We start from the raw sequence: 27,472 nt of genomic DNA on the forward strand, positions 1-27,472 counted from the left end.
CAGCACAAGATCATTTTCGAGCTTGGATAAGCCAATCTCGAGCCCCACGCTTGGATTAAGCCATCTTAAATGCCCCCATTTTTCCCGAGCTAAGCCCAGCCATCGAGCGAGGAATCCCAAGGTGGACCGTTCGATCGTTGGCTATCACTTTCTAGAGGCATTTAAGGGTTGTTAAGGATTGATGACCAAGCAGGATAAAAAGAAATATTAAAACAACACTCTGACATTTATTCACATAAGCAGACAAATAACAAAATATTCTTGATGATATTTTCCTTTTTACATAACAGAGCTTTCATAATATCGGATTTCTTCCTCGATTTAGAGTGACACGTGTTCATATCTCCAGCTCTACTGTGCTGTAAATGAAACCAAAGAAGTAATTAGGCCACTTGCCTTTTTAAACCAAACATCTGACTGAAAGAATTAAATAAATTAACATGTGTTCAAAGTTCCACCAATTTAAGGTCGTCTCAACACGTGGTTTTTTCAATGTACACAACTGAATTAGTCATTTACAGTATTTAATGTTGATCAATGACACCAACATGAACTTCAGTAGCAAAGAAAAACTGTTTCCAAAACTCTCAAAATTAATTAATTATTATCTTGATTATTTTTATTATTATTATTATTATTCAATTAACCTGTTTCATTGTCACACGATCGTGTTCTTATTAATTCTCCACCGCATCATTTACCTAATGTTCATCATTAGCATTTCAGAGTAATGATATTTAATTAATTATTAATGACTCATTTTCACAATGTTTCAAAGCAATCATGCGGCTGACAAATTTCTACCTTTGATCTTTGCATTTCATTTCTATTTAAATTAATCTTAAAGTATTTCAGATTTTTAGAAATTTACATTACCAACGTATGAGCTAGTTAAATAAATTCTGTTTAAAAATCAAGTGCCTTCACAAAGTAACGAGATGATCTTTCCTTTTAAATCTCGCTAATTAAAAAAAATAAATTAAATTCCTTCCTAGTCTTCCTTGACTTAATTTAATTAAACTTTCCCTTAAGGGCATGAAATTATTTCTTAAGGCAACACACAACGACGAATGTGATCCGCGTCACAGCGAGTGCGCGACCAGATCAAAATTAAATGAAATCAACATGGCACAAGAGAAATATACACATTTACACACACACATTCACACTAGGGAAACACGTTTTTATGCACACTATTTACATCGAATCCTGATTTGGCAATTTTATTTATGATTTTTATCGATGGTCGGGACGCGTAATGTTTCGCAGAAATAATCCGTGTACAGAAATTCTCCTACATTAATGGTGGCTAGTGATCGAAGTCATGGGAATCACTTGGTAGAAACATATTTCACATATCAGCGCAAGTTCATCTAATTCATGAGATTATAATGGAAGATTCTAGTAAAATCCATAAACACTACCATTATGTGGGCTACAGGTTGAATTTACCGCAAGCGTGAGCCTTACTCGCATTATTTTTACTTCCTACCTGCGAAATACACTCGCAAACACGTGCTCCACTAATTATAATCTATCTTGCGCTCCAAATACACAAGAATAAATCAATATCACCACTAATTCATCATTTACTCAATTATGCAACAAATATCCCTCAGGATAGGCCATATTCCAGACCCTTCATGAACAGAGCACATTCCATCTCACATTTAGGAACTCTACAGTAGTTTTATGGCTCACGAGCGTTTACATCTGTTTTACCCGATCTTTAGTCAACATTATTATTATTTAAGTGATTATTACATCTACTGATTCTCCTGGAATGTCGTAAAATTAGATGACTTCATCATAAAAACAACAAGTGATTTTAAAAGACACTAGGTTCGACCCTATTCACTCAAAATGTACACGCAAATTTTCCGTCCGGTAATTTTCAATATTACAAAGAAAGTAGATTTATCGTGTGGTCAGTGACTATTAAACTTAAGCTCCTTAAGCATGGGAAGTCATTCAAAGATAACCTACATGTCTACTCTAATAGATTCCAAAATTTCATTCACACGTACCTAGTCTACCACGACACCTTAAGAAGTAGGAAAATGAAATATTTCTAACTACGGCAAACTGATAGATCTACGACTTAAGAAGAAAGACCTCTAGTTGTACAAAAGATAGGACAGATAAATTAAATTAAAAGGGTACTCAAGTTTTTGTAGAGTTCGATTCCCGTCGACAGTCAGTTATTTCAGCATACTCCGGCCAGTCTCCTTCCCATTACCAGAGACGCCTTACATTTTTACAGCTCCATGGAGGCTCTGCAATGGATGTCCCTCGATGAAATGATGTTGGTAATTGCGGAATTCTTCATCTTGAGGTGTTCAATTCCAAGACGTCTTCCGTTGATTGCTGGTCACAAGCTGTAACTAAGATGACAAAATTAAGTATTTTTGCACAAGCACACGCAGAATATAAACAGCTTGTCTACACTGTCACACTTAACTTGGCTCCTAGGTGTTTTTATTCCACAGAATTCACTAATTATCAGACTAAATTCTGGTAGAACGGACGTCGACTTGACTTGAAAATTTTCCTTCCACGTGGTCCGGTAATGTGATGTCTCACGCAGCGAACAAGCATTAAGAAAAGCATAAAGAGCATTAAGAGAGCGATTCACTCGAAGCAAGGCCTTTTATCTAATTAGCCCAGGGAGGTGTGTTCTTCAGCGAGAACGGTAATTGGCTGATGATCTCCTTTAATTTGCGCAGACTATTCCAGAAACAAGCTGGGTCGCGCGTGCGAAGGCAGTCACGTGGTTTGCTATAACCTTGGCACAGTCTCGCCGATGACGTATCGCACCCCTCTGAACGACAAAAAAAACTCGTTCACGGCTCGCCACAAGTTCCCAAGTGATGTGTTGCGGCTTCAAGCAGACAATAAAATTTTTGCTTTCCACTTGTTAAAATATTCGTAAGATCGCCAATTTTCACGGGGACAGTACCATACTTTCTTAGTTTTGTTTTGTTTTCTTTACAACCTATTTAAAATGTTGAAGACTATGTTAGCCCTTGTGGGGTGATGGACGCTCATATAAAATATCGTATGTCACCCCTCATACAGAGTCCAGACTTCTCAACTTCAAATGATCGCACAAAACTACCGCTACCATCTGCTTTTGCACTGTATTGTGTGTTCTCGTAAGGTGTTCATAGAGTGCAGTGCGGTGCCCATTCTCTTCTCTGCACAACAGATGATGGAATTTCACTGATACTTGTCGCCCCGTTTATGCAACCATCAAAATTCAATTATTAGTGGCAAGGGCAATAATGTGAATTGGACTATTATTGCTACATGCTACTGTTACATCTCTTCAGAAAGTATTATAACAGACCTACGGTGCTCCACTGTCCATGGCTCACTCAGCACAGAAATACATTTAACTTAAATTCAATTCTTATCACACAACTGTAAACTCCAAGGAAAACTATGAATGGTGCATAAACAAACCACTCAACACAGACTACAATGTGCCACAACAAAGAAAAATATGCCTCACGGCCAACCAAATAACCGCATGTCACCCTAATATAGGAGCATACAAATGGTAACTTTGAAGATAAGATTATATATAGGGTTATCTAGGAATGAAATTATGCACATTCGTAGCCCATTACAACCTGAAATATGTATTGTAAAACAAAAGCTAAAGGTTTCCATCTATTCAATACTATTTGTTGTAACTTTAAAAAAGTTACATATATTTGTTGAAACTAGTTTTGGTCTTACCAAAGACCATCATCAGTCAAAATCAAAGCAAAGGCAAGACATGAATAACAAAAATATATATATATATATACAGACAAGAAAAGATTTTAAATACACTTATCACAATCACATATCCTGTGCAAGCTCTCAGCTTTCCTCCAATTGGAAGACTGCACCTCACAGAAGACCAGGTGAAACACTAAAATATCATCTTCTAGAACTCAGCTCAGCTGAAACAAGTGTGAACACAATGATGTTGATGGGAATGTGCTGAGATGTTCATTTGTTTCATCTTCTTGATGTTTATAGGATCCATTAATTTGCCCAGTAATGTCTCTTGAGTTAAAATTAATACAATTGATAATACCAGAGAATGAAAAAAAAAAAAAAAAAAAAACACAAAGGAAATGTCTTCTTGTACAGAAACATCAGAATATGTGGAGTAGTAAACACAAACGATTGTATCGTAAACACACAGGGAGCCAGGAGCGTACAACACAAAGAATTGGAAAAAGAATATTAATGAGGATCATAAAGCGAGATTAGAATAGTCAAGAAATGTATTACGTGTAGCAATTACCTCAAGGAGTCAGGTGATAGAGCAAACAGGAAACACTGGTTGGTAACAAATATTTAAGTGTAACGAGTCGTCGCAAAAATTTTGTTCGGGCAGAATGGTGTAAGGGACATTGAAATAATAAATGATTGGCTTCTCCGTCTTGGTCACCACATTCACTAGTAGGCTAAGTGGTAAGATGAAATATCTACTTTTACTGAGGAGAGAGTACACGATTAAAACGTAAACGTATAATGTTGGTAATATGTCGTCGGGAATAAGTTCCTTTCATAAACCAAGGTTTTGAAGGAAGAAAGGGTTGTAGTTGATAAAAGAGATCGTCCTTTGTCTTTTGCATTATTAGTCCATTCAGCTTGCCAGTCATTATGGGCAGCATCTTTAAAGAGTGGAAAGTAATCTGGTGGGGGTTTGGCCACGTGAAGGGGAGGAGTTTGAAGTCTAGCCGCTTGCGTGGCATAAAGATCTGCCTGTTCATTTCCGAAGATGCCAGCATGCACAAGCACCCAACCGAAGGTTAGGTATACACCTAATTGATCTAGTGTATGAATAAAATGTTTAACAATGTAAAGATACCAATTGGAGGATAAGGAGGGTGAAGATAGCAATTGTAAGATGCTCATTGCATCAGCATAAATGGTTGCTTTGGCAAAAGCATGTGTTTTAATATAAATAAGGGCTTGACGCATAGCAAAAAGTTCTGCAGAATAAATGGAAAAGATGTTGGGTAAGCGGTATTGTTTAAAGACCTGGATTTGAGCGACATAAAAAGCTGCTCCAACTCCATGCTGTATATTAGAGCCATCTGTGTATATATCAATACCACTTTCAAAGGTTGTAAAACATAATTTTTTCTTGATCGGTTCTAGAGGTCTCTGGTTACATTGTGTTAGACAATAACTTGAAGCGGCTGGAAGTATAATATTAGGCATGTAAAAGAGGCAAGTGAAGGAAAATGTGGAATATGTGTTTTGAAGAGGGAATCTCTGTGTATCCATGTAAAGACTCGTATGCATAGTAGAGCAGTGGCATTCTTTGCTTACTGTGTCATGGCAATGTGTAGTATTCAGAAAGAAGTTGTAATTTCGGGACGAGTGGAGAAACGACAAGTGCAAATTTCTTTAAAAGGTATTTTTTAGTCATCATGTGTCTACGTAATTTCAATGATGGTTCTCCAGATTCTACAAGTAAAGCATTGGTTGGAGTTGTTGGAAGGGCGCCAAGGCAGATTCTAAGGGCTTGAAATTGTAGCGTAGTGAGGTGCCGCAAATTAGTGACTGAAGCCATATCAATTATATGAGCACCATAATTCATATATGATCGAAGTGTGGCTCTGTATAAGGAGAGAGCTGTCATAGGATCCATTTCCCAATTGCAACGTGTGACGGTTTTTAGCACGTTTAAGTATAAATTTGCTTTATGAGGTAAATGTTGAATATGATGGGTCCAAGTTAATTTGTGGTCTAAGGTTAAGCCAAGATATTTATGTTGTGTGCAAACAGGAATAGCATACTCATAAAAAACAAGAGGGGATTGATTGTAACTATACAGTGGGTGATAATCATAATTGAACACACTGATGTTGCGAGTTGAAGGCCATGGGATTCTAGCCACGAGGCTGCTTCGCTCATAAGGCGCGACATGCATTCCCTACATGTATCCATGTTGTCATTGGAAAAATACACAACAAAATCATCGGCATAGGCAAGTATGCGGGCTAATTGTATAATTAATTTTTCAAAATCACTCATATATAGGGCAAAAAGAACTCTCACTGAAAAAATCTCCCTAAGGAAGGCCATGTGAGGTATGGCAGCTAGAGATGAAATGTTGGGACGATTTAACTATAAGGGTACGATATGTGTCATAAAATATGGATAAAGCCGTGTAGGAGATGACTTGAAGAGAGGCGATCCCATAACATGTGGAGTGGGATAGAGTCTTATGCTCCTTTGATGTCTAAGAAAGTTGCTATAGTACTTTGTAGCAGTGTCTTCGCCAGAAACGACAAGTGCAAATTTCCCTATGGGAATCAATATCTACATCATTTGATGGCCAGGCAGGCATCAATTTTTGAAAATGAGACATAGCTCTCATAGTGCATTGGCACTGCTGGTGGCTTCAAGTGGCCTATGCAGTGGCCTCCGCGGTGTGCACTAGCCTTGCGTCTTGGGTGGTGTGCTAAGTCCCAACTGACGAGCCTAACTTAGCACACGAGGGCGAAACGCAGGCAGCCAAGAATGAGTTGGCTGGAAAATTTATAATGTCCAATAACGGACCATTATATTGGCATTAGAAGTATATCTGTTAGAAGGGTATTTGCAGCAATTTGAGAGCTGCACCCTTTAAAGAAGGCGTATTGATATTTTGGGACACCCACATGGATTTTTGTAATAGTATTTTAAGGAATGTTTTCCGGAAACACGATCCTAGTACAAATCCTCGGTAGCTATGAAAGTAAGAGGCTATCTTATGTGGCTTAAGGACGGGTACAAGGAAAAAGTTATTCCATTGTGGAGGCGTTTCAAGTGTGGGATAAAATGTTATAATAATTAATGAGCACTTTTTTTTTTTTTTTTTTTTTTAGCACCCGAAGGTAACAATTGAATCATCCTGTAGGTTACATAATCAGGTCCGGGGGCAGAATGAGAGGATTTGAGTAAGACAACTTCCAGTTTGTTGGGTCTAATGGTTTGCATTAATGTGGAGGAATAGGTGCTGGACAATATATTTGATAAGGCAATAGCAGGTACAATAAAATCAGGCATGAGAGAAGTAAGAAAAGATGTTAGAACATTACGTGGTATTGCCGCAGATGCTGCATGTTGTGTAGCACGTGTTAGAGATCGGATGGCATTCCACAGCTGTATTACAGGGATGGATGTTGTTACAGATGAAATAAAATTTTTCCAAGCTTCTAGTCGTTTGACATTAAAGACTCATCGAGAATAAGCTATATGGTTTTTTAAGGTGTAATAATTGTGAGGTGTTAAATGTTTCCGATACAGTTGGAATAATAGTCGTCGCTTTTGTATGATTTGGTGGCATTCATTATCCCACCATCAGAAGCGGCAAGGTTGACATGTCGGAGGGGTATTGACTACATTAAAGGGGTGATATATACTTATATAATCAAACGGTGTATTGAGGAGGGAATCATACGTTAACGTAACATTTGACATGGAACCGAGTTGTTTCTCTATGTAAGTACTGAAGGTAGCTGTGTCAAAATTTTTTAGGGATCGGACGTTACTGGTACCAATGGGGGCAATAAACGACAGGTTCGGTCTTCCCAGTAGTGATGGGACATTCGATTCATTTTACTGAATCGATTCACTTGATTCTGTTCACGTTACTGAATTGATACAGTGATCCGATTCACGACGCATTAGTCACCGCTCCTACTGCATCTGTGTAGTATGTACTGGTAAGACAGCAACAACAGCATTCAGTGCTCGCAGCTGCCATCTGGTCTTCATACTATGAATTCCTTTCTTAGAAAAAAATGCTAGTCACTAATACATCGAAGGATTCTGACGACGCAGGGTGGGAAAGGTCTAGGGTTAGGAAGGTAGCAACCATGGCCTGAAATAAGGTTCAGTCCCAGCATTTCCTGGTGTGAAAATCAGGAAACTATGGAAAACCATCTTAACGGCTGCCGACGGTAGGATTCAAACCCACTATCCCCGAATGCAAGCGCATAGCTACGCGATACTAACCACACGTCCAACTCGCTCAGTCATTTTTGAAAATATGTATTTTTCTATCAGCTGAAGATTTTTTAAATCGTCATATTTAGTATAGGCTACCCGAGATGTACAGTAGCCCGCTGGTTTTCTGATTCAACGTACTGTTGGTTAAGTTACTGCATCAGTCGGCTCACTTACTGTCCACATATGATTGAAGTCTTGTGCAACGATGTGACATATGAACTGAGAGAATACTGAGCCGTTCTTCTCAATATAAAACAGGTACTTTTGAGTGGTCATGAGCATGACTCATAGTCATAGGGCAGGCTGGAGTAGAGTTTAATTGTCAAATGTCAACCGAGTTATAATACTAAGATTCATTAAACTAATAAATTGTATAACCTAACAGCCTACCTACTTACCAGCTACTTCAGAATTATATTTTGACTACCTTTTTAACACTGCAAATAAATCCATCTATTATTTAAACCTCCCTGTAAGAAGAGGACAGTGAATGCAAATGGGTATTATTTTCAAATGACCTGAGCTCGCAAGTCCATTATAGCATATGATTCTTTCAGTGTACCATGGCTCACTGTATGTCTCGCTGCAGCAGAAGCTTGGCTCTCCGCCAGTGTCCAGTGTGCCAACAAGGAGCCGTGTGTATCTTGTGTCTCACTGAACCGTGCTCGTTCACGATTCTTTGGATGTGCCATGGCTCACTGTATGCCTTGCTGCAGCGGAAGCTCGGCTCTCCGCCAGTGTCCAGTGTGCCGATAAGGAGCTGTGTGTATCTTGTGTTTCACTGAGCCGTGCTCGTTCACGATACTTTTGATGTGCCACGATTCACTGTCTCACTGCAGCGCAAGCTCAGCTCCCCGTCAACGTTCAGTGAGTGCGCCACTCGGCACTGTCCGCTGGGAGTAAGCTGAATCGTGTGCCGTGAGCTTGCCGTTCCTGTAAATCGATTCACTCGGACACTTGAATGAATCGATACACTACTTCGAATCATGCCTTCAGCAGCCAACACTACTTCCCAGTCCATACATGATGATGGGGAAATGGTCACTTGTGTATGTGTCTGCTAATGTATGCCAAGTTGTTATTGGTACCATGGAACTTTGACAGAGGGTGAGGTCCACGGCACTGGGAAGAGCTCCAGGCGGCGTTAAACGCATGGGTGATGAATCATCAAGTATAGTTAAATCATGATGTTGCATTGCATCTATGAGTTGGGTGCCCTTAGGCGTGTCTGAGGGACTACCCCACTGCGTGTGGTGGCTATTTAGATCACCAAGGAGAAGTATCTTTGATACATGATCAAATTGAAGAAAAAAGGTCGATCACTGATATTCAGAAATATATAAATCTGGTGGGCAATACATATTAATAATGTGTACATTACTATAAATAATACAATATTAAAAGTACTGGGGATCTGATTTGTAATATGTAAAGGTTTATACGACAATTTGTTTTGCACGAGTATTGCGACACCTCCTGATTCCCATCAATCATATCTGTCTATGGTGTATCCTGTAACATGAATGTGGTGATGCGGAAAAAACCATGTTTCCTGTAGCGCAAGGGGAGACGTTTGTTCAATAATTAATTTTAATTCATGCTGTTTAGACAGTACGCACCTGGCGTTCCATTGTGTTATTGTGATCATAAAAGGAGAATATATTTTGTACACTGTCGCGCAGCTGGTTAATAGCAGATGATACCAGGTGATTATCACCTATAAGTTGTGTAAGTTGAACAATCTTGTGTTGAATTTCATTTTGTAAATGAAAACGTTGGCATTGTAAGTTATTGGTTGTTGGGGGGGCAAGAAGAACCCTCAGACACAGCTCGAGCTCCCAATGTGGGAGGTGCAGATGTGGCTGGTGCATGTTGAGGGGGAGATGACTGAGGGACAGTTATCTGAGAGACTCGCAATAAATTCAGATAACCTTCTCGGTCATAGCCTGGAATAGGTATAGATCGAGATTGGTGTGTGAGAACTTGGGTAAATTTGCGCTTCAGAGGCTGTTCTACTGGCGGAGGGGATGTGTCCCTAATAAGTGGGGGAAAAAGTTGAGGATGTTGCTCAGGAGAATAAGCTTAAGGTTGTATTTTGGCTTTAGCTTCATTAAAAGATATGTTCTCTGTGCCCATTATTTGATTGATCTGAGTCTGATGTTGTTCTGGGCATGATGGGGACCCAGTCGAATGGGGGCCTTTTTTTTTTCCTAGGGGCTTTACGTCGCACCGACACAAGATAGGTCTTATGGCGACGATGGGATAGGAAAGGCCTAGGAGTTGGAAGGAAGCGGCCGTGGCCTTAATTAAGGTACGACCCCAGCATTTGCCTGGTGTGAAAATGGGAAACCACGGAAAACCATCTTCAGGGCTGCCGATAGTGGGATTCGAACCTACTATCTCCCGGATGCAAACTCACAGCCGCGCGCCTCTACGCGCACGGCCAACTCGCCCGGTGAATGAGGGCCTTGACAATGAACACATTTATTAAAGGTTTCTGTACAGTCGGCCGTGGAATGTGAAAGTGAGCAGTGTCTGCATCTTGTTGTTATGGCTCAACAATTCTTGTCCCTATGCCCATGCCTTTACTTTTGACATATAATAGGAGAAAATATAAACAGTTCAACTTCCATAAATACATGATACAATGACACTTGTTTAGGTAATGAGTGACCACGAAAAACAACTTTGATGGATCCCGTTGGTACATATTCCGTACGTCCTTGGTGGGTTACACGACGACTTAAACGTTGCATGGATTTGACTGGTATTGTCAATTTTAAGTTTTGGAGGATATCTGAATCTGAAATAGTTTTCTCAACACCACGTAGCATATTAGAATTGGGTGTGAAAGCTTTAGCCTTTACAGTGGTTAGAATAGGGTGACAAAATATCATTTGCTTGTACAGCATATCTGAATTCAACCTGTAGTCTATTACAACCTTTGCGGGTATATATTTCACTCCTATCGTTATGTTCAAGAAATTTATGTCCCAATACAATCGGGTGTAAATGGCCAAGATTTTGTTGAGCGATAGATTCCACGCACACGATATATGGGCCATAATGTGCGTTTGGATACTTTTCTGGTTCAACGGGAGTAGGTAACTCAGAACGGTTGAAATCACTTGATCCAGCTGGATTTCGAGGCTCGTCATTAGATATTTGTGAATTATTAGGTATTAAGTCATCATCCATACGAACTTGTTCTTCACTCCCAGCCGTTAGTTGAGAAGGGTCAGGCGCTTCCTCGTCTCCACTGTTTGAGGCCATTTTACGCACAACACACTAGTCTTAGAAATATATTAGTACAATCCCACACCACACTTCACTCGACTGTTAGACACTTAGATTAGCATGCACTGTACTAGTCAACCGTCCCGATGCGCTGTTGAACAGCAACTACCGTTCATTTGTTTCTAATATGGATCATTGAAGAAGCACTTAAAATACCAGTACTCTAAAAATCTTCTAGAACTCAGCTCAGCTGAAACAAGTATGAACAGAATGATGTTGATGGGAAAGAGTTGAGATGTTCATTTGTTTCTAATAAGGCAGAAACAAACATGGAGGAAAAAAATTATTTAAAAAATTAATAAAAAGAATATCTATACTAATATTATAAAGAGGAAACATTTGTTTGTTTGTAACGAATAGACTCAAAAACTACTGAACTGATTTCAAAAATTACTTCATCTATAGAAAGCTACATTGCAAGTGAGTAACATGGGCTGTATTTTATTTTCAAAACAATTCGAGGTGGGGGGCACGGGGGGTAGATATAAAAATAATAGGCTAATATAGGCAAAATATCGAATTTGTCGTATAAGGACGGGACAAAGCTCAATTTAATCCTCTTAACGCAAAGAACAAAACTTGGTAAGCCCTACGGGCCCGAAAACTATGTTTTAAGGCCCTAAAACCAACCGTTATGGAGATATTGGAACCACACTACCTCTGCTCTAGGAATCGGATAAAGAAACAACGGCCGTAACCATGGCAACGTCAGCTCCAGCATTCTAGAGCAACTAGGTTATGCATGCACGTTTGGGCATAGCTGCCAACCAAAACTTATACACATGTGACTTACTATCTGGAAAAAATAAACTAGTGTGTAGGACGCTCACAGCACTCCTTTGGCCGGGAATGGAAAGGGAGATCTCCGTAGTACAGCTACCAGCGGTTGTCGACGGGCCTCCGTTTTTACGTACTGGCTTAGGTTTCAGCATTTTGCGGAGTCTGTTACCCATAGTTTAAACTATTTTCTATCAAATCATGGAGTAGTAGGATCACTGATGTTATTAGTGCCGATATTCGGTCCACTTTTACGATCATTGTAACCACGAAAACAACCTATATACTCATGACTTGAAAAAAATTTCTTAACATTTGTACTCAGATTCATTATATGATGTGCGATATGAGTGACAAGCCCTGAGAATTATAATTCTCGATAATTATAGTAGTTTCTTTTATGCATAGCGTATTTCCTTGATCATTTGTAATGGTTACGAAATGTCGGATCAAACAAATACATTCAATAATATTTATATTTGCGGTACTATCTAGCGGAAGTATACTTACACTAAACCTGCAGCTCTGTGAAGGGAACAGGTATATCTAGGTGGGAATGAAGGAAAAACATGGTAGCAAAAGATCTTAGAGGTCGACGCTAATTAGGAACTAATATTTAGAGGCCCCCATGAAGTAAAGAAGAAGATACACTATAGTTCCAAACATGACAAAGAATTTATACGCACTTAAGTAAATACACCAGTGTTATAAATATCTAATGAAGTCAGTCACACCGATAGTATGAGTAACTAAAGCCAGTTTCTGATAACCCGTACGAAGAACGGGTTCTTCTGCTAGTAAATTATAAAATGCCTAATGTGGGGCTGAGGGATGTGGAATGGTGTGCGACTGCTGGAGGGAAAGAAGGGGGTTTAGAATACTTAATTTATTTTTATTGAAAATAGGAATTAATAGATCAAATAAAGGGGTTTTTTTTTCTCAAAAGGAGACCCAGTTGTATGGTATTTGTGAATTGTGTACTTGGATTAAGAAAGAACTTATTCCAGAAGAAATGAAAAATATGAATACTCTATGTTTTCATTCAGTCAGAGCACGGAATTTAGGGCTAAAAAAATATCAGCAGAAACACGTTTGTGATGGTCGGCGATTTGTGGTCAAGAAAGTTTTCTGCTAGTCAGCTGTGGGAGATGGAGCAACAAACAGAGGAGCTGGCAATGCAGAAGGGGGGGGTCTGGCCCTGTTTTACGGCCGGATGCCCTTCCTGACACAAACCCTATATGGAGGGATGTAATCACTATCGCGTGTTCCTGTGGTAGTTGGTAGTGTAGTATGTTGTCTGAATATGAAGAGGAAAGTGTTGGGACAAACACGAACATCCAGTTTCCAAACCAGAAGAATTAATAGGACGTGATTAACACATTGCAGACCGGTGCCCTTCACACCATGCACTTGCCCTGTTCCTGGCCACTTTCTAACTATCTCCAAAGTGTAGTGCATGCATATAAATAAACTACAATTTATTAAAATTCGTATCCACCTTATTCAATACATTAAAATGTTGTTAAGACGAAATTACAACATATATTTTACAACATATATTTTATCAGAACTAGTTTCAGCGCCTTATTTTGCGTCATCAGCTGAAATACATTCTAGGAAATATTTGGCAAACATGTAAGTTTATCTACGTCACATAAAAAAAATTTTAAAAACATATTGATGATTTAAAAACATGTTGTAATTAAACTATTTCAAGTCCATATTATCTAAGACTTGCAAGTATTAAACTTTGAATTGATAAAAATCCGATGTAAGATAGTTTATATTATCGTGGGTTTAACAAAAACAACCACTGAAAACACAATCTTCTTAAAAAACATTAGCTCTGTTTGACACTTTATAAAAATTTTCCATGTAGAACCATATTAAAACTAATTCCATAAAATCTTCAAGCTGTTATATTGTAGCAATCGTAGCGAGGTGTAAAATGAGAAGCCGGTGCTTTTAGATGTTAACAATTATCTTATTCCCAGTTCAATGCGGGCCTGAAATAATAGGAAACTAGTAAGCTAGGTATCGCTATGACCGAAAACGTAAAATTTACGTCTTTTAACATAAACATTTATGTGACTCAACTCATATGATCGCTGTCCTTGCGAAGCACCGAGTAGCTAAGCGAGTCTTGTTGTGTTAGCAATCAAGTGTCCAAGGTTAGTTTGGGTCAAAGAGGGGAACTAGGGGAAGAAGAGAGGAGCAAATGAGGGGCGGCAACCTGTTGAAGTTCCGGAGGGCGTGATCGTGAAAGGTAGCACGTAAAGCTATTGCGCATAATCTGAAATACTGTCCTATTGTCCGGTATATGTACATTTTAAAAAAACTCAACAAGAAAATCAAAAAGAATATTTGATTTTTCGGAAATTTCATTTAAATTAAAGTTTGTATTAAAATACTGATCCAAGTGTATATAACAGCCCTCCATAACATCCAGCAAACTACCTTTCCCTAAGCTCTCCAAAATCTCAATGTCCTGTTCTATGGATGTGAATTTATGTTTTAGATCATGTACATGTTGGCCAACCGCTGAAAATCTGTTATATTTTATTGCATTAATATGTTCAGTGTATCTAATTTTAAAACTTTGTCCTGTTTGGCCTAGATATGTGCAACTACAGTCATTGCATTTAAATCTATATACTCCCGATTTGGTATAAGGGTTCGATCTATTAACTGAAGTTGCATTGTGCAATACAACTGTATTATTATTATTATCTGTACGAAATGAAACCTTCATGTTATGTTTCTTGAAAATATTAGTAAACTTGTAAATATCCTTGTTATAAGTAAAAGTCGCGAATGACTTATGATTGGGTTTGTCCTTGACCAAAGTGGTTTGTAAGCAAAATCTAAACTTGTTAATAATTCGTTCAATAAAGCATTCACTAAAACCATTAACATTTTAATGTATTGAATAAGGTGGATACGAATTTTAATATATTGTAATCTTGGTTCAATACGGACGAATTATGAAATTTATCTACTTAACTATAAATAAACTGTCAGAAGTTAACTAACTTTTGAAGGACTACTGTGTTTCTTCCTGGATATGTTCCTGAATAGTCCTAGTACTCTTTTCTGGCCTAATAATCCAAATAGCAGAAATATTAGGGGATCAACTGACCAGTAATCTTTCAGACATGACTTCTTCACCTGCATCAATATACACAAAGAAAGAAAAAAAGTAGTTTCCCTGCTAGTGACATTAGTCCATTTCTGTGTTTTATGGGATATGTTATGAGAATGCAACTGTGAATTCTGTTGATAGTATAAGTTTGTCTAGCTCAGCTTCGTACAAAAAAAAATCCTCGCCAAACAGAATTCCTGCTACTTGACCTATGTTTTCAGGTTTATTAGGCCATACCTTTATACAAGGAATACCTTCCAAATCTTGTAGCCTATGTGCACTATTATGCACAACCCAGTTGTCAGAAAACAACAAATCATTGATATCATGTACACTTGTAACACAGAACCATTCTATATTGAGGATCTAAAAATCAATGTAGTTCTGCCATTCACGAGACAAAGCGCAAAGATAATTGAAGAGAAAAGAATGAAACGAGCCCAAATCGAGCTCGAATTCCATGCCACCGACGCGATGCTGGAGCGAAAATGGACAGAAGCGAACTACGAATAGCAACATGTAGTTACAAAGATGGCAGTCCATGGCTTCCACCATACGCTGTGTGCGACTAAGCGATTCCATGAGGTGAACGATGAGTGTGTGTGCTCTCTATGTGAGGAAGTGTGCGATCGCTACCACATACTAAAGTGCAAAAAAAAAAAACAAGATCAATCAACGAGTACAGTAAAGACAAATAACTATTAAACTCTTTGCACATTTGTGCGCATTTCACTTATTAATTCCTTTTGTACCACAGCAGTTCCATGCCATAAAGATAAGGCAGTATCTTCATCATCACCTAAAACATTTCAGCTAAAAGATATTTTTTATCATCAAATTCTAAATATTCACCATGATTTGGGCATTCTGAACCAGTATCAGCAGATAATTCATGAACAATTTCATCCCTGTCTAAAACTTGCCTGATCACTGGGTGCAACCATGTTGCTGATGGCATGGCTCTCTAAACTTTGTAAACATGTTAGAAATCAAAAGAAAACTATAAAATGAAGAATGCTGTATTTACACGAATCTCCGCCGCAGAATAATCCCTGCTCCACAATTTTAGAAAGGACCCTTTTGAAAAAATTGAAATGAACTAAACTTCCTTTCATCAAAAGAGTAACAAAGGAATAAACAAACATTTCATATCACTCCTCGAGCTCCACGTGGTATTTATGCAAATATGAACATGACGGAATAGCTGCTTTGCTTGAACATATCTGAGATGATAAAAATGCATTATCACTGCTATAAAATATATCTGCCATGAAAATTAGCAAGTAGGCCTTCTTACGTGACATATTTCATTAATCTGAACTTGCAATAGGCTCGATTCACTGTAGATTGGAAGATTCTTTCTCTCTTGCATCACTAGAATCCTCTCCTAAATTACTTACAAATTCGTCACACTCCACGTCTAAAACACTTCTCACACACGGTCTCTTTTTACTTGGATAGTAACACAACTAGTAGTGGATAATTCTTTACGTGCAATGTAAACACTTTCAACAGACACACCTGCGAACTCGTTTGTTAGTTTTGTGATACAGTAAAACCTCGCTAATTCAAAGTTGTAGAGATGCAAAAAGGGCGACTTCGAATTACATGAATTTGAATTAACTTCTGCCTCGTCAGAAAATATTCCAAGACCCGTTACTGCAAGCAATTAGCATTGATTCACAGTTTAAACCTCTTAAATGCCATGGAAAGACTATTTCCAAAATGTATACAACAAGGTGAATTTATGTTATTCAAATAAAGCACTAGGATAAATCACTGGCAAACAACCCTCATGCAACGAAAAAAACAAAAAAAAACAAAAAAACAAAACAATGTTCAAAGACTAGGGCAAATTATGCTGGCTCCCCTGTGCAAGTGCCTTATTTTTTGGATAACTGTAATGTTTGCATTTTTAGATGCCTTGTACTTGCACCAAAACTTCGTGGCTTATTGAACTTTCCTATGACGAGGGGAGGATGTCATCTGCTTCCGTCTGCATTGCAACACAGTACACTGACCCCATCACCTTTAAAACCACAAGTCCGTTAATCTCAATATAAAAAATGCAGTTTCATCGGCATTGACAATATTGTTTGGTGCGTACGAATTGATTATAATTATGAGCCACGCTTTTTCGCCAACTGACGGCATCGCCAGTGTTTGCAGATTCTGCTTCACCGCATACTGCCCGTTACGTGATGTTGCGGCGCTCCTTAAAACGCTGAATACAAACGAATTAAGATTTCCCTGAAATTTAGCAACTACAAAACACATTGTAGACACATCGAAGCGAGTGAAAGTGTGGAAAGATACCCCTGCAAGTCCCGGAAGACGCGTTCTATCGTGACGCTGAGAAAATTTGAATTTAAATTACTCTGTAAAATACTACTTTTAAAAAATGTAAAGGCAGTTTTGAATAAAAAGCCTGAATTGTTTTCCGTTTAAATATAACATATGGGGGCAGTTTTCTTCCACCTGCAGTTACACAAAGCATAACTGTACACCCAACATCGAAAACTACGTGAACTAGGTGTGTTGACAACCTTGACTCAAAACCTGCACCCCAATTTCGGGCCTCAAATTTTTTAAAAAATATGCGGGGATTATTCGTGTAAATACAGTAATCGACAAGAAACCAAGACTATCGACTGTGCAAAACCATCCACAACAGTGTTCTATCACCCATGACCTTCAAGTAGTTCTTGTATATCCCAAAAGATAGCACTAAAATTCAGTCTGCAGCTAACACAAGATAACTCGGGACTTGTCCGCAATGCTCGGCCAGGCAAAGACGAGCTTTCTCGGGACCCATCTGCATTGTGTTCAAATCCCCGTCCTGGCCGGAAATCAAACCCGGAATCCTCTGAACCAAGGGCCACAACGCGTACCAATCAGCCAATGAGTCCGACATATTCAGAAATCACCATGTTCTCATTAAACATTGTGTGCAAGGACCACAAAACTATGTTTTACAAGATTTTATGCTCATTTCCCTAGAAAGATAATTTATTCTGTCTATTCTGTGATAAGTAATGACAAATTTCCAGGCATCTGACCTTTGTTACTTTGAAATCTCCAGTGATTTCAGTTACAATTCCTGGAAAAAGCACATACTTCACCTCCGCCCAATCATCAACTTCAAAATGATGTTCTCCTTTCTCAGCTCAGGTCTCTCAATTCTTAAGATTCAGATGATGTGATGTGGCCAGTTACTTCACCATTACATACTTCTAAATGACGGATCTTGGCAATGTTCAAGAAGGATTTGCAATTCTTAACCGAAGTTGTAAGATCTAATTTTCTGCTTCTTTACAAAATGAGTTCTTTCATGACAACGACAGTCACTTTAGAACTAGGACTTATTCCTTTTGGAAATTCATTTGCATTCCTCACCATATGTTTTCTGCTTTTTACAGCAGACCAAACTTTGTGTTTAACAGCCCTACCAATACCATCCACAGGCCCCTTACCATATGTGGTTGCAAAATATTTCCAGGTCATTCCAATGTGATGCATAGTGTTGAGAGTCTTCAGAGATTCTGCAATGTACCTGTTTTTAAATCGAGAAGCTGCACCATCAGACCAAATTATAACCTCTCTGGAATCACTCGGCAGCTTGTCAAGAAGTCTGTCAATACATGGAATTACAGTGTTCTTAGAGTGATCCAGAATATCAGACAAGAAAACAAAAGAATGGGAAGTTCCTAAGTGCTAAATTATGGCAGTGAAAATACTGACTTGACTCTGCTGCCAATCTGCACTCTGAATTTTCAGAGTGACAAGTGTAATTTTGAGAAAAGCCAACTTGCATCACTGCTGTTTTTGACGTGGAAATGAGAGATCCTTTATCAGTCAGATAACTCTTCGACTGATCTCTCTTGATAAAACAGTGCTCTAGAAATGTTGCAACTATATCCAGAATATGATCTACCAGATCCTGTACCATTCCTTCCTCTAGCACTTTTAAAACTCTACCACTACTTTCTTTCCACATACACTACTTCACATTGCACTCCCGTGAATTAGCACACACCTCCTGCAGTTTGATTTTCATCAAATGCTGAAATTTTATGCACATTCCAAATCAGCAATCTGCTGTTGACTCTTCACATACAAAACTATCAGGCAAGGGATGAGTGTATTCTGGCATTTGCAGTGCAGTTATGTGAAGAGAATTGCTGGCACTGATGAAGTTCTCATGATATTGGTACAGACACAAATTGTGAGGAAGTTTATTAGTCAGCTAAACATGCTTAGGCCTTAACTCAGCAAATTTGCTTTTCCCTATCACTTGACAATTTTCCTCACTGAAGATGGCATATGTTTCTTTGAATGAAAAGAGCAGATGCCTTACTTGCACTTTGTTCTTTCCACTGTCATCTGTTATAGTCACAATGTCTTTCCGTTCGGGTGCCCGCCTGCATTAGCATCCCTTTTGTAGAATTTCTGTATGTTGGTAGTTTCGAGATTTATTGCTGCTGTTCCTGTATGCATCTCTGTCAGCAAAGACTCAATAAGTGTGTGATACAGTCGTCTGATTACAGCATTCTTTTTCCGGGGTGAGTTTGGAAGGGAACGTTTTGCATGAGCCGTTGCTTTCCCTAAAGTTGAAGTATTTTTATATGGTGGAGACAGAGAACCTGTTGCTGAAGTACATGCATTGCACGTCTTTTCTGTAGTTTCGTGTACTTGCCAATCCTCTCTCTTCCCTATCGTTTCCTTTTTGCTTCAATTTTCTTTTGTTGGGATTTGCTAAAATATTTTTCACTTTTCCTCCTTCTTTCTCTTATGTTTTTTCACTGTCGCCTTGTGTCTTGTTTTGAATTCTTTGTATTTACCGTCATCTTTCTGTTTCTCCCTCCACCTCACTTTCTCAGCTGCAGTAATTGGCATGCTGAAACAAACCGCTTCATTGTAATAACAGTTACGATCATGGCAACAATTTAAGGCCATTTATCTAAAACCGCATGAACCATATAAAATTAAAACAGCAATGGTTGTGGCAAAATAGTTACCCACATTACATGAAATTTACTTTCCATTATTAGAAAGAAGTTTCAAGATAGAAATGAATTTCTCACTACTTATTACTGACATGTTAAGGATATGGTATATGAATTACCTTTCACCAACCTGTTTATAGAAATTTAAAATGGACATTTGGTAACTCACGTTTCATATTTTAGGTTAGGTTAAATATCTATTATGTCTGTGTAATATAGCTATAGCAATTATCATAAAAAATATGCCCATTAAGAGAAGAAATCATGCTCTTTTTATTGGCATAAAACTCATGAATACATTTCATTATTATTAAAAATGTTTGTCTTACCTTGAAATTGATCAAATTTCCACCTTCAAAAAAAAAAAAAAAAAACACTACATGAGCTCTTCCAAACAATCAGCTGTAAAAGTAAACTGTTGTTTTTGGAGGTAAAAATCAGTATTGCCAACATAACCTGGTCCTTCATGAAGACAACAGTGGGAACAAAATCCTAAAGTAACATTTAATATTTTATAAATAAATTCTGTGTTTACATGGAAATGTCCAAGAAGCATGTCTTACCACACAGGCATAATCCTTGATCATCTGCTAAGATGCAACCAGTCACACCTCTAACAAGCAATCTGAAATCATAAAAAATAACAATGGAATTAGCAAGTTCCATTTTCAATTTCTACATCCATTTGCTATGATCAATTAAATTTCCCTAACTGACATTTGGAAATATCAGAGAAGAATATTCTTAAATAAAATAGGCCTAGATGAATATAGTTACTTAAGTAATAGAGTAACCAGTGATAACAGAATTTAGAGGGCATAAAAAGCAGACTCGCCTAAGGAAGGCCTTTCTTAACCCGCGAGTGGTCGCTAGCCGAAATGTAACGTGAGCGGTCGCGCGTGAGACTTTCTGTCACGTTAAAATAAATATGATATTTTTCACAGTTTTGTGGGGCGTAAGGCTGAAATTTACTACTGAAACGAAATGCAAGTTATACCTTATATATTGTAGGTAAAAATGAAATGATTAGCTGTTTATTAACGCACAAATTACTACTTAAAATAACATATGCAATGTACATAAAAATAACTTCCGTCCTGAAGTTGTAAAAAATCTCACACTTGCATAATATCTAATAATATTTATGTACAAAGCAAGGTTTCTGTACACAATAACATTTTCAGAAACAAGAAGTGGATATATTACAGGGTCTCATTGCGTAATGACATATGTGGTTTTACTCTTGAGCACTTTCCACGCAGTCAAGACAGGATACCTGTCGCCATGCATTAATTTCTGAAAATAACATTATTGGTAATTAGACTTAAATTCAATTACATGTCAGTACATAATATTCGTAATATTGAAAATATAAGACTTTATGACAGTCGCAATACAAACACAAGAATGAAGTACCTTAGGTCTTCTCTCAACATGCGAGTTACCTGGATTTTGTAAAAGCACTAATTCAACTAGCATTCTTCCTCAACTCAACATTTTTGAGAACACATTTATCAGTAACTGCAAATCGAGAACATTCCGCGCACGACCTAAGTCAAATACTAATGCGTACAACAACAGTAAGTTTCCCGCTCCACTTCAAAATAACACCAACGTCATTAGTCGCGCGATGAGAGAAACTCTCACACAGCGCGCACGGACATATAGGAACCTTTGTTCTGACTAGGGAAGGGGGTGCTTACCCTTCAAATGTGAATCGCTCTACTCACGACAGTTATAAACTCAGCTAGAAGAGGGAACAGTCACCTCACTTTCATCACTGTGAAGTAATATCACAATAAAAAATAATGTGAGAAAATCTCATATAGCGACCACTCGCGGGTTAAGAAATACATTTGCTAACATCAAACATAAATGTGTAATTGAAAGGAAAAGTCTGAAAAATTGTGTTTGCAATATGGTATTGTATGGAAGCACAACATGGGTAATAACTGGTGTAGAAGAAAATAGTATTTGAAATGTTGTGTTACAGAAGAATGTTGAAGGTGAAGTGGAATAGACTGGATCACAAATGAAAAGATAGTGAATCAAATTGATGAGAGGAGAATAATTTAGTGAAATTGGATACGAGGATAAGAGATTAGCACAGGATAGGATGGCATGGAGGCATGCATAATATTAGCCAAAGGGCTGATAAACCAAATAACACAACTAGTGACCTATTTCATCAAACCCAGATCAAATTTTAACCATCTCATGTTGCTAACTTCAACAAACGTTTAAAGAACCAGCAAGACTGTAATTAGAAAATAATGTAATAAAACCATTTGTATTCCTAGGAGACTTCTAACTCAATCTTCTTAACTTGTTTTTCAATACGTTAATAATTTATGCCCAAAGTACACAAGAAATTTGAAAGATCTGTTGGTGGCATTCTGCGAACATAAATGTTTACATATTTCTATTAATGAATCCCTGTGCTAAACAAGGGTTAGCTTGGAGTACCTGTAATAAAAAAATCATGCATGGCAGTTCAACATTCTGTAAATGTGTTGAACTCATATGATGTAACAAGAACAGGTAGGCCTATCAAACTATGTTCAGTATTGCAGTAGGCTAAATACTCAAGGTATCATAAATAGTCATCTTAGTACTAAAACTAAGTAATTTAACAATAGCATTATTGTAGAAAACAGGCTTGAAAATTTCCTTAAACTCTGATGCTCTGCTGCAGAAAAAATACCTGACAAAAATTCAGCAGAAATGCAATGAACTGGTGTAAATCATCATATATTTTGTGGTATTATCAGAATATTGTTGTATATTTTGAAATTAAAAGAAAGTTATCCAATTGTTGCAGTGGCCTGAAATTTATAATGTATATAATAAGAAATTTGCAGAAATGTCACTTTATTTACTCTCTTTCAGATGAGGCTTGGTCTCTATCACCTCATTGCTTTGGCCATTCCTTAGGGAGAGGTTTTCATAAAATGGGCGGTACTCTGGAGCTAGAGCTGGAGGAACTGACTTCAGAGAAAACAGAGCATCATAATTTTCCTTTGATAAAGGCTGGGCATAAGTATACAAAGGTTTCATGTTTGACATTGAAGGCCTGCTGATGTTTTTTTGTTACAATATAGATCACGATAGTGAATGGTATGCGATATAGAAGGCAACACCTGTCTCAGGCCTCTTAGAACACGTAAGCAACCCATGAAACCTACACAAAATAAAAGTGTTCTGCCTATTACGGGAGCTGTTCTTTAGTTTTATTTAAAATATGAAATACAAACTCATACATTTCTGCAAAATGGGTAATAGTAAATGAAATAATTTGTGAAACACTGCTTCAGAACACTTGCTAATGCTTGTGAGCAATTAATTCATTACCAGCCAGCATCTGGTGCTAAACTGCGAAGAGCAGCTTCAACCATCATCTTCATTCTAGAACCCATAATTACAATACAAAATTCACTGAAAACACATACATATGCCTCTCTTTTTCACTGTTTGCAACATGAACTGAATACAGCCATTCACAAACAATGTATAGATGATTATGATGTTTGTTGTTTAAAGGGGCCTAACATCTAGGCCAGCGGCCCCTAATGGTACGAAATGAGAAAAAAAGTAATGACAATTTAAAAGTCCAAAATCATCCACCGCCCAGAATTCAAAATGTGGTGACGAAGAGTGAATAGGTGAGTATGAATTTAAAACAATCAGTGGATCCTACCCACAATGCCCCTCATTCTTAGAAACTATCATAAATCAATAGTATTACTTAACAAGGGACTGCTTCTAAAGCACAATTTTGAATCGATGATGCTTGTCTAAAGGGGTCTGATATCCAGGTCATCGGCCCCTCATAATGGTGCTTATCGCCAGTAAAGTACAACCATGATATTTGTCATATTGCGGTACTAATCAAATGTAGCATAGACTCACAGTATTCCACATGTTATGGTACTGCTCACAGGTAATGTAATACACGCATGTAACGCAGACCTATGGTGTTTCTCACATTGCGGCGCCACGTACAGGCAACACAAACCTACGGTGTTCCTCACATAGGTGTACTAATCACAGGGACTCATACTATCCCGTGGTGTTCCTCACATAGTGGGTACTAATCACAGGCAACGCAGACCCATGGTCTCGCTCATATAGTGGTACTAATCACAGACAACACCCAAACCTGTGGTGTTTCTCAATAATGGTACTAATTACAGGCAACTTAAGCCCATGGTGTTCCGCATGTAGTGGTACTAATCACGGGTACTGTAAATCCCACCCTGATTCACACACTGTTGCTACTAATCACAAACCTATTGTGCACCTAACATAGTGGTACTACTCTCAAGTAAAGGCAACCCACGGTGTTTCCTGCGTGATGGTACTAATTACAAGTAGTCTCACTGTTCTAATTCGATCATCCCTTGGTTATCCCTTTTAGTTGCCTCTTACGACATGCAGGGGATACCGTGGGTGTATTCTTCGCCTGCGTCCCCCACCCACAGGGGGTAAACAATGTATACCGACAGTTGAAAAACATGCCTATTATCAACAGTGGGCTGTTATATGCAGTAGACATCTTATTGTTCTCAGCCGATGTTAATAGTACTGTAATAATGTTATTTGCTTTACGCCCCACAAACTACTTTCATGGTTTTCTGAGATGCCGAAGTCCCAGAATTTAGTCCTGCACGAGATTTAGTTCTTGCCAGTAAATCTACCAACACGAGGCTGACGTATTTCAGCACCTTCAAATACCACTGGACTGAGCCAGGGAACCTGCCAAGTTGGGATCAGAAGGCCAGCGCCTCAACCGTCTGAGCCAATCAGCCCGGCCTCAGCCGATGTTACTTGCACAACTAGGTATCTTAATATACCCACATGTAGCATGAAAATATACCCTGGTTAAACACATGCCTACTTGTTGAAATGCAGATTTGGCTGCAGCGGTACATTCTGCGAGATAACCAGTTGTAACATCAGACAGAATCCTTCAAGCAGCTATGCGCTGACTGCATAACAGAAAACTTGAAATGTAGCTACCTAGTTGTAGTACTAAGGTGACAAAATGATTTTGCTGCTTAACACCTAACTCTACCTGCATTGAAGAAGAAGAATGAATTAATGTCATGGAACAACAAGTAACACATGAAATCATTTACATAAAATAAACATCACCTCATACAAAACATTCTTTCAGCTACAGTACTAGTCCGACTTGTTGGCTGAATGGTCAGCGTACTGGCCTTCGGTTCAGAGGGTCCCAGGTTCGATTCCCGGCCGGGTCGGGCATTTTAACCTTCATTGGTTAATTCCAATGGCTTGGGGACTGGGTTTTTGTGCTGTACCCAACATCCCTGCAACTCACACACCACACATAACACTATCCTCCACCACAATAACACGCAGTTACCTACACTTGGTAGATGCCGCCCACCCTCATCGGAGGGTCTGCCTTACAAGGGCTGCACTCGGCTAGAAATAGCCGCACCAAATTATTATTAGCTACAGTACTGTGTGTGTGTGTGTGTGTGTGTGTGTGTGTGTGTGTGTGTGTAAAATTATACAGGATTAATCAGCTAAGACATCCACCCCAAATAACTTGTGAACGGTTAAAGATGTTGGCATTCTGTTTTCACTTTCAGGAATGTTACTAAGGCTAAGGAATGGAGAAGAAAGGACTGAGCAGTGTGATGAACAAAGCAGCAAAATCAAACTAGTGTTCACAAGTTAGAACTTGCAGTGTAGCAAAGAGCTGAGAGTCACATGTATCACAAGCAGAGAGCAAACAGAGATATCAAAAGAGTTTGATTTCACTGGACTTATACCTTGCTGCAAAACATGGACATTGATGAATTCACTAGTGGTATTTTCATTTGTAATGCTCTGTGGGAATGGAGGGACACATACAACCACAATCGCTTTATTTTAGATAAGGTTTGGGATGTAAACATAATAAATATACGTACTGTAGTAGTTCTTAGTAATGACTTTACATGTGATACAAATTTATAGCTTTCTAACATAATAACATGGGAAAACTCATGTAATTCCAAGATATTAAGCATTAATTATTTGTTTCTCCATGTGAGTTTAAAAAAATTTGCAGTGTTCCAAATTGTGCAATATTTTTATTATTTCATGTAATGCACAATATGCAAATGCTTGTGTTCAAGTCAATCACCAACCAGGCTATTACATACAGAGTTCCTTTACGTTCTCCCAACAGCTGGGTATTTGCTCTACTGTAGTCATAAGTATACTATGATAAATTGTATGATTTAACATATTTCATATCATCACAGGTGACAGGTAATGGAAAAAACATATATGCAGTGGCTACTAAGGGACAACATTTACTATGCTGACATGACATTAAACCGCACAGGATGAAGTTTGCTGATTGTGTGGTATGGGTCGTATGTCTGTTAGCATGCATTCAGGAAATGGTGGATTCAAACCCCATCATTGGCAGCCCTGAAGATTATTTTCCGTGGTTTACCAGTAACACAAGATTCGCTGCACATAGTTTGCATGGAAGTATCTGCACATCAGCTGCCTACCTTACACCCAATAAAGCCTTTAGTTGCCATAAAACCATTGGAAGAACTGCATGATCAGAACTCACCCACTCAATCACTATGCCAAATACTAAACTGGAACTTGACAAAAATGATAATGACTTGTGCAAAATTACTTACAAGTCATCCATGCACTGTTCTAACTGAGTTTCCATGTTTGCGCCCAGATGATCCAGATCTACGAAGACAGCTCAATAGTACAAATAACAATCCCAGTCTCACGCACAACACAACAGTGGACTCCAATCACTCTAACCTAACCGGCAAACTCAAATAACAGCTGTTACAATCAACGAAACAAAACGTCACAACCAATCATAAAATCAAACAAGAGGTATGGAATGGAAGTGTTGCCAAAGTTCGAAAACAAAAGTCAGCTTATGAAAGAAGGAAGATGCCTTGGTGATGGAAGAGATGCTCAGTGACAGTAGTCTAGATAGGTGGCGTAGTCGTAAATAGGCGCTAGAACGTATACTCTTTTTTGATAGTCAAATCTATCACAACTAATTGAAGTGAAGACGGTGTACGCAAATTATTGTCATTGCGGGAATTTTCAGATGCAGACACTGTACGACACGCTAAAGTGTAAAAGAGATCTTAATAGTTAATTGTGGCTCTTACAATGTCGTGTTGTGCATACGGTTGCAAGAATCGGAAAACCAAAATCATTCCTGGAATAACAA

At 38.3% G+C, this 27,472-nt stretch overlaps 1 protein-coding gene across 1 annotated transcript in view; it reads right to left on the reverse strand.

The window, feature by feature from the left end:
* Positions 1–27,108, reverse strand: part of Lamtor5 (Late endosomal/lysosomal adaptor, MAPK and MTOR activator 5) — a 38,537-nt gene extending 11,429 nt beyond the window's left edge. The window contains exons 1-2 of the mRNA XM_067139244.2: positions 26,910–27,108; positions 20,796–20,857 (exon numbers count right to left, since the gene is read on the reverse strand). Of these exons, the coding sequence (XP_066995345.1) occupies positions 20,796–20,857; positions 26,910–26,944 (97 nt within the window). The 5' untranslated portion in view covers positions 26,945–27,108. The remainder of the gene's footprint in view (positions 1–20,795; positions 20,858–26,909) is intronic.
* Between the last annotated feature and the right edge of the window lie 364 nt (positions 27,109–27,472).

The sequence above is a fragment of the Anabrus simplex genome, chromosome 2 (assembly GCF_040414725.1).
Source record: "Anabrus simplex isolate iqAnaSimp1 chromosome 2, ASM4041472v1, whole genome shotgun sequence".
NCBI lineage: Eukaryota > Metazoa > Arthropoda > Insecta > Orthoptera > Tettigoniidae > Anabrus > Anabrus simplex.